The sequence below is a fragment of the Electrophorus electricus genome, chromosome 1 (genome assembly GCF_013358815.1).
Source record: "Electrophorus electricus isolate fEleEle1 chromosome 1, fEleEle1.pri, whole genome shotgun sequence".
In the NCBI taxonomy this organism is placed as follows: Eukaryota; Metazoa; Chordata; class Actinopteri; order Gymnotiformes; family Gymnotidae; genus Electrophorus; species Electrophorus electricus.
The window spans coordinates 78460-87500 of NC_049535.1; the positions used below are offsets into that span (position 1 = coordinate 78460).

Consider the following 9041-nt stretch of genomic DNA (forward strand, 5'->3'; position numbering starts at 1 on the left):
GTCCAGTACAACCAGTCCAGTACCATCTGAGTGCATTCATCATTGTTTGTTTTGATTTGTTTGTATAGTTTTGTAGTATTTGTTTATTCATTTCTTCCTTATAAAAAGACATAAATAATAAAACTTACCTTAACATCATACATTTACAAAGCTTTATCATTCACACCAGTCACTTTAAAAACTACAGACACAGACTACATACTAATATCAGCAAACAAAAGGATCCCTTTCATTTGATTCAACAAAATACAGAGGATCTTTTTTATGAACGGTCTCCCTCCTGGCATCACCGTTTCCTTGATTTCCCTGTCAAGTCTGTTTTGCTTTACTTCCTTATTCCATTCCTTGGTTTCGTTTTCTCTGCTCCTCGTCTGTTTCTCAGTTACAGTCCATGTTTTGGTTGTCCCTGTTATGTTCACCTGCGTCTGATTAATTCCCCTTTGTCTCTATTTATTTTGCCCTCCGTGTTTGGTTACTCTCATTTAATAAACCATCTCCTGCATTTGCGTTCTACCTCTTGCCTCGTTTCTGCTGGAATCGTAACAATCTTAGAGACATTAGGAGCCACAAAACAGCCAAGGCCAAGAATCCAGTGTGATCTGCCCCAGTAGTGAAACTTCCTAACGCCAACTTTAAACATTTAATCCTAGTCTAATATATATTACCCATATAGGTTAGGATTAACCTAATATTAATAGACTAATATTACCCTTATACGTTAGAATTAACCCTAATGTTACCCATGTGGTGTATCTGATGTACAGGTATGCAATAAAACAGCCACCTTCTGTGGATCAGGTTTGAAAGTCACATTCAATATTTGACTTGTTTATAGTCAGAAAGGTAAGCAAGTGTTGTAATGTGATCACATTGAGCCTTGAGTGGAGCTGAAGCACATGGAGCCCTTGTGAGCGCCATGCTGCTGCTGTTTTGAAAACAATTAAGGGCTGCTGCAACACATACAGAAATCAGTTTTGTCCATCACATCTACTTCCTGTACACCCCCTGCCTCACACACCCACAGGAGGTAGTGATTTAGTCCTCATCCCCTCTTAGTTCGCTAGGCAGGAATTTGTACTGCTGTTGTCTGATCTGAGCTAGTTTCTTCCTGGCCTCCTCCAGCTCTCTCTCCTTCTTCAACATCTCCTCCTGCGCCGCAATGATCTGCAAAAAAGTACAAGGCACTTACATGCAGCTCTTTTCACGAACACTGCATCATTGCATGGCTACATCACTGCATGGCTACATCAATGCATCAGTTTTTCATTTGCATAGTGTTGTTAGTTTCTGTATTTTCCCCAGTTCTATTCACATTCAGGCAGGAGGTCTTCTCCACTATAATTCCACCATTTAGAAGTGATGCTACCTTGTATCTACCTATATGCTACCTGACGAATCAACAACTGTCAAAACAATATTGGTACCATTTCTCACCTACCCATAACACCTCTGAGCAGAACTTTATATAAAAACTAGGGTAAGTGTTAGCCCTAGAATGATATAAAAACTCAGGCCAGCCCATGGCTAGAAGAGAACACTCCTGAATGTCCTCACAAGTTACTGCTGTTTTCGTCATTGGCCAATCAAATATGCAAATATGATTTTTCTCATCAATCTACATGTTGCTAGTGTTGCCTGTGACATTCCCAAAGTGACCGATGCAGCGAGAATATGAAATGGAACACCATGGCGAGCTTCACCTGAGCAATTCCTCCAACAAAATTGGTCTTCACCACCACGTTATCCTCATCGGTCTTATCAAAGGCTGATTTCTGCGCCGCCTTCACCAGATTGTCTGACGCTCGCTTCACTGCGTTACCAGCAGCCTGCATGAACACACACATACACACACAAGCATGCATGTTTACACATACACACACGTTTGTACATACACGTCAGTATGTATGTGTGTATGAGAACACATAAATGCATTTCTGTTTGTTGACTCCAAGAAACATTTGTGGACTGTGGTATATTTTTTTCATTTAGTTTTTTTAACCAATTCAAAGCACTATGCCACCATCAGCACTGCACACCCATCAGCCTCTGCGGAGGTTCACATCGCTTATAACAGAATGGTTATTAGTTATTATGTTTTGCCTTCATTTTTCTTATTTGTATTTACATATTATTTGTATTTATTTATTGAGAAAACAAGGCACCTCTGTTAATGAAACTATCAGAATTGTGATGTAATGTTATTTTACATAAAGGTTATCTAAAACATGTATATATGTTCTCATTGTTCGACCGGTTAATATTAAGTGTACATATTTGACTCTGCTGTATATGTTCTCTGTGTGTGAGTGTGCATGTGTGTACCTGTAACCTCCTCATAGCCTCAGAGTTGTGGTCTGCCTTCACCTTGCAAGTGAGCAGCAGTTGTGCGGTGGAGGTGGACACCTGCTTGGCAGAGGAGATAAGCCTCTCCTCACTGCCGTGGTGACCCTGCACAGATGCCTCACATAGGCTACCCGTCGCCGCAGCAACCAGATGAGCCTGCAACCAGCCACAGCAGCTTATGGGTTATGCCCACACCAGGCTTGCCCTCATGCCCAACACCAGCCACGCCTCTACCCCAAAACCAGTTACGCCCAACACCACCACGCCTCTACCCCAAAACCAGCTACGCCCAACACCAGGCATACCTCCACGCCCAACCCCAGCCACACTTAATGCCATCCTGGCTTAAGCCTGTTGAGACTTTTATGCTTTAGATTCAGTTATGACTGAATTAATAAGTTATTAAGTGAATGATACAAGTCTGATGTACATTATTAGGCATATAATCAAAGCCTTTTGTAATATTATAAAGGCAGTGTAAAGGCGTTTGAACTCACAGCAGAGATGAGTCCTTGTGACCACTGGCCATCGTCCTCTGCATTCGCAGGAATAGAGCCCACCTGTAGAAGACATTAAACACACACATTACACACTACACACACATTTAAAGCATGAAGCTCTTCACCATTTCTGTATGTCACTCAGCAGGACAGTAATAGCAGCATCTGTCTTTTATCTCCGACTGATATCTAGTGTGTTGATGTGTGTTCATTGTCTGCATGCGCATATGCATATACACATACAGATGTGTGTTCATGGCCTGCATAGATACGTCTGTGTTTGTGCTTGTAGTGTGCACGTGTGTGCTGGTAGCATGCATTTGTAGGTGTGTTCATTACTTGCGTATGCACAAATGTATGTGCAGGCGTGTGTTCATGGCCTGAGTGTGTGTGTGTGTGTGTGTGTGTTTATGTGTAAGTAAGTAAGTAAGTGTGTGCATGCATGCTGACCATGTGCATGGAGATGTGTGTTTTTAAGCACACAAGAGGGAGTGTTATTTGGTCATAGATCAACAGCCATGATGTTATTTGTGATAATTTGTTATTTGTTATTGTGCTATGTATATATGTTAATCAGTTGTGTAGCATGTGTGCAGGGGCGTGTGTGTGTGTGTGTGTGTGTGTGTGGGGTTGAGAGGCGTGTGTGTGGTTGTGGTGTGTGTGTGTGTGTGTGTGTGTGTGTGTGTGTGCGCGCGCAGTTGCATGGCGTGTGTGTGCAGTTGTGTGATGTGTGAGTGTGTGTTGTCACCTTGCCCTGGGCAATAAGCTCTCTCTGGGCAGCTGAGGCAGATTTCACCAAGGCACTAGTTGCTGTGGCAATAGACTTGGCTGCTTCTAGAATCTGCTCCTCAAAGTCCAAACTCTCATCAGCTTGCTGCAGAGACACAACTGCACATTACTGAAGAGAAGGAAATATCACCAGTTAAACAGAACAGGACCAGTCAGAATATCTAAATCATCAGTCTAACACTTGTGTGTGTGTGTGTGTGTGTGTGTGTGTAAAAAAAAAAAAAAAATAATAAAAAAAAAAAATATATATATATATATATATATATATATATATATATATATATATATATATATATATATATATATATATATGTATGTATGTATGTATGTATGTATGTATGTATGTATGGTGTGTGTGTGTGTGTGTGTCTATATATATATATATATATATATATATATATATATATATATATATATATATATATATATATATACACACACACACACACACACACACACACACACACACACACACACACACACACACACCTTTGGTTTTGCTCTGGGTTTGAGGTGTTCCAGCTTTTTGGCAGCAGCTTCGATGGAGGCTGCAGCTCCCAGCAGTTCAGTCTCTGCAATCACTGTGGGGTCCTCTGGGTCAACCCACTCAGAACCTGGAACACCCCCCCACACACACACACACACCCAACCATATACACCCCAGCCACATCCACACACATACGTGCATATAAACACATCCGAACACACAACGCACACACATTCTCCATTAACAAGAGTATAACAAACCTATAAGGGCTGAAAAATTATATTCACATAAACACAATATTTTAAAATAAAATATAAACTGTGAGAGTGATGATGAGATGAATGGTTCCTTTTACTTAATGTTATAGTAACAGGAAGTATGTGATTATCTTCAAACTTCTGCTGCACTTCAACATTTATTATAAAATAAGATCACTTTTATGTATACTGCCCCCTAACCACCGTTTAGTTATTACACTTCTTTTGGTGTTATAGCACTAATTGACTATAGCGAACCATAAGTCACCTTATATTGCATATTCATGAACTATCAAATCAACTCACCAACCCACACTTCATTCACTCTCTCTACCAAATAAAAATGGCTCAAATTTCTTTCTGGGGTTAAAGTGACACCAGACATTTTACTCCGAATTCACCTGAAAATTGGGCTCGATCTGACCGTGTTCAAACTATCTAAACTAACTAAACTTTAGCGATTCCCGATCAAGTCATCCGCGCTTTAAATTCGTACGCGCCTATATGTGCGATTTTACGGTATTTCGCTACTTACCGCTAATCTAACGCTCCCTAAGCAAAGAGAAACGGAGACTTGAGTATTTTCTGTTTTAAAAGCTTTGATGAAGACGCGCACTTTTATTAAATTTAAAAGTACAAAATACAGTTTACTAGACTCAACTAGTTTACTTGCATCATCACATTAAACACAATTGGTAATATAGTTAAACAGCTTAATACGCCTTGTGCAAAATCGTTTTTCTATATAATGTTTCTCAGACGTTTATTATAGAGCTTGACTGCCAGCTAAAACAGGGGTTATCACTAGTGAAATGTTGCACATGTGCAGGGTATAGGGAAGTGGCCCTTGCCTTTCACCAGATCAAGTCTGATAAGATCCTCCACCAGTTTTTAATAAATCTATATTGAAGCCCTTGTATTTGTAATGATGTTTACATGCCCATCTAATTCAGATAAAAGATGGCTACATATTTTTCAGAATTTTCCCCAAATGCCTAAACAGTTCTACTACCACCCAAGATTGGTGGCCTTTCCCTGTCACCTGTGCAAATTAGCACAGCTTCTACTCTACCATTTTTTCAAACATCCATATTAAAATGCTAATGTCTTTAATGGGCTTGGAGACAGTACGGTTATGTATTTCTCAGACATTTCCCTTAATGCCAAGACAGTTCCACTACCATATAAGAGTAGTGATCCTTGGCTATTAGCAGAGTAAGTTTGGACAGATTTCACTGTACCATCTTTTTATAAATCCATTTTAAAATACATATTCATTTCATATAGGCTGAATTTAGATATCTATTTCTCAGAAATTTCCAATAATGCCAAAACAATTACATGACCACATAAGACTAGCTATCCTTGGCTATCACCAGTGTGGGTTTGGGCAAATTTTACTTTACCATTTGTTCATAAATCCATTTTATGGATTATAATATGGATCATGGGGCTTAGAGTATGGTTAGCCATTTCTCAAAAAGTTCCCTTAATGCCAAAGCAATTCCATAACAAAGGCTACCATTCTTGGGGACTGGTGGAACTGTTTTGACATTATGGGAAAATTCTGAGAAACAGCTAACCAAAATACTAATGCTAATACCTTTTCACATGAACTGCTGACATGGGACACAGAGACCAAGCTTCCTGTCAAATCCATACATTTTCCCAAGCGCTGCACATTTCTGAGCTCAGATAAACCATTTGTAAAGGAATTGTGGTGTGTTATGGGAATCTCAATCTATATATTACCTGCCTAGCTGCCTGTTACCAGTATACACACTAGGCAGTAGGGTAAAGTATACAGGTAAAAAAATCTAATGGGAATAAAATTACATGCAACAAACTAAATCAATCATTAAGGTTAAAACTGATACGGTTCTGACAGAACTGATAAATAACCCACTAGGAACAGACTGTGAAATGGTGAATGGTGGTCAGTAAGCAATGAGTCAGAGGTTAATGCAACTCACCGTTATCTGACACAAAGCAAGAGACACAAGAAATGCTTCCATCACTAATCCAGAAACATCAGACACGAGTTTCTCCAGTGACTCTGTGTAAGTGTGTGTGCGTGTGCACATGTGTTTGTTTGCGTGTGTGTGTATATCCTGGCTTGTGTATGTGTTCATGTCTAGATGTGTGTGTGTGTGTGTGTAGGAATACCTTTCATGTTCTCTGCTATATGAATGAGTTCAGTAACTGCGCCAGCTACACGTTTGGAAAAGACAGCCAAGTGTTGCTTCTGTTCTGCTGTGGGCCTCTGCAGGACCTACACACACAAACCCCCCCCCCCCCCCCCCCCCCCACACACACAGACATGCGCACACACACGGGCCCACACACATACAGACACACACACACACAAATAACATGGACACATCCACATGTGTGAATATATAGGTACAACATTTGCTCTTAGAAGAAATTAAGAATATATTAAATTTTTATATTAAATTAAGAATAAATTAGGAATATATTAGTTAGAGCTATAGAGAAGCAAATCTGTAAATCTACACTTGCCAGTGTGTTTTCTGTGTTCTGTGTATGTACGTGATGTTGTGTAGGTATGTTTGTGTATCCATGTCCTATGGTGTTTAAGTGTTCTGTAAGTGGCATGTGGTATTGTGTAGGTGTTGTGTGTGCACCTGCAGAACTTGCTCCAGCAGGTCTATGTACACTTTGGTGCATTCTGTCCCATAAAGCAGCGCCTTGGCCCTCAGTTCCTCACTAACCCCATCATGATACGCTGCTCTCTGCACAACACAACAAATACAACTTTTTACACACATCCTTTTTCACACTTACACAGTCTCTCTCTCACACACACACACACACACACACACACACACACACACACACACACACACACACACACACACACACACACACACACACACACACACACACGCCCCACAACCACACATACACAGACACACCTTGCATGCTGTTAGCATATCTGCAATAACTTTTTGGCTCAGGTTGGCTGTGGAGATGACATCTTCCTGTCTGGCAGAGTTACCAGAAGCAACAGCTTTAGCTGTGGCCATGGTGATGCCCTTGGTCATTCGAACGAACTCCTCAGGTGTGGCAGACCTCACTGGAGTATCTCTGGACTGAAAAACCTGGCAAATTTTCAACTGAGAATTATATGCAGCCCAGTGGTAAAGGCAGAAAACTATAGCAATATATGTTTAAATGAATCAATATACAAACTATTTGACATCCCCAAAATTCCTATGACCCCAAACACGCAATTTGATTTTAAACAGTTATTAGGCCTACACTACCCATTATAACAGTGCTATTAAGCCTTCACTACATATGCAGGAGCTCCTACACAGAGCTCTTGTTTGATGGCCTCGATAGCAGCCTCCAGCGCTCTACTCCCCCTAGTGGCCACATCCTCCACTGCTTTCACAGTCTTCAGCAGTGACGTCACGTTCGTTATCATCACCTGTCTCACACACACACACACACACACACACACACACACACACACACACACACACACACACACAAGAATTCTAAAGTTATTATACTGTTATAAGTTATTAAATTTGGCTATATTTCTTGATTGTAACATGAATACATATTGTTTATGTTTGTGTGATTATACATATGTATATACATGGATTATTATATTGTTCTGTATATTTGTGTTATAATAGTTATGTGTTATTATGCACGGATTATTTTATTGTGCTGTGTGTGATTATAGTGTTCTGTATGTGTGTGTGTGTGTGTGTGTGTGTGTGTGTGTGTGATTATTACACTGTGCTGTGTGTGTGTGTGTGTGATTGTTATAGTGTGCTCTGCGTGTGTGTGTGGTGTGTGTGATTATTATACTGTGCTCTGTGTGTGTGTGTGTGATTATATACTGTGCTCTGTGTGTGTGTATGTGATTATATACTGTGCTCTGTGTGTGTGTATGTGTGTGTGTGTGTGCTTATACTGTGCTCTGTGTGTGTGATTATTATACTGTGCTCTCTGTGTGTGTGTGATTATTATACTGTGCTCTGTGTGTGTGTGATTATTATACTGTGCTCTCTCTGTGTGTGTGTGTGTGTGTGTGTGTGTGTGTGTGTGTGATTATTATACTGTGCTCTGTGTGTGAGATTATTATACTGTGCTCTGTGTGTGAGATTATTATACTGTGCTCTGTGTGTGAGATTATTATACTGTGCTCTCTGTGTGTGTGTGTGTGTGATTATTATACTGTGCTCTGTGCGCGTGTGTGATTATTATACTGTGCTCTGTGCACGTGTGTGATTATTATACTGTGCTATGTGTGTGATTATTATACTGTGCTGTGTGTGTGTGATAATTATACTGTGCTCTGTGTGTGTGTGTGATTTATGCTGTGCTCTCTGTGTGTGTGATTATTATACTGTGCTCTCTGTGTGTGTGTGTGTGATTATTATACTGTGCTCTGTGTGTGTGTGTGTGATTATTATACTGTGCTCTGTGTGTGTGTGTGTGTGATTATTATACTGTGCTCTCTTTGTGTGTGTGTGTGTGTGTGATTATTATACTGTGCTCTGTGTGTGAGATTATTATACTGTGCTCTGTGTGTGAGATTATTATACTGTGCTCTGTGTGTGTGTGTGTGTGTGTGTGATTATTATACTGTGCTCTGTGCGCGTGTGTGAGTATTATACTGTG

At 40.2% G+C, this 9041-nt stretch overlaps 1 protein-coding gene across 4 annotated transcripts in view; it reads right to left on the reverse strand.

Annotated features, from left to right (window-relative positions):
* Nucleotides 1-409: 409 nt before the first annotated feature.
* LOC113584703 (talin-2-like) overlaps nt 410-9041 on the reverse strand; it is a 44692-nt gene continuing 36060 nt past the window's right edge. For all 4 annotated transcript variants that reach the window (XM_035527960.1, XM_035527963.1, XM_035527951.1 and 1 more), the window contains 10 exons: nt 7717-7833; nt 7316-7501; nt 7025-7132; nt 6543-6648; nt 4122-4246; nt 3592-3717; nt 2841-2903; nt 2323-2499; nt 1701-1826; nt 410-1164 (listed from right to left, as the gene is read on the reverse strand). In XM_035527960.1, the coding sequence (XP_035383853.1) occupies nt 1036-1164; nt 1701-1826; nt 2323-2499; nt 2841-2903; nt 3592-3717; nt 4122-4246; nt 6543-6648; nt 7025-7132; nt 7316-7501; nt 7717-7833 (1263 nt within the window). In that variant the 3' untranslated portion in view covers nt 410-1035. The remainder of the gene's footprint in view (nt 1165-1700; nt 1827-2322; nt 2500-2840; nt 2904-3591; nt 3718-4121; nt 4247-6542; nt 6649-7024; nt 7133-7315; nt 7502-7716; nt 7834-9041) is intronic.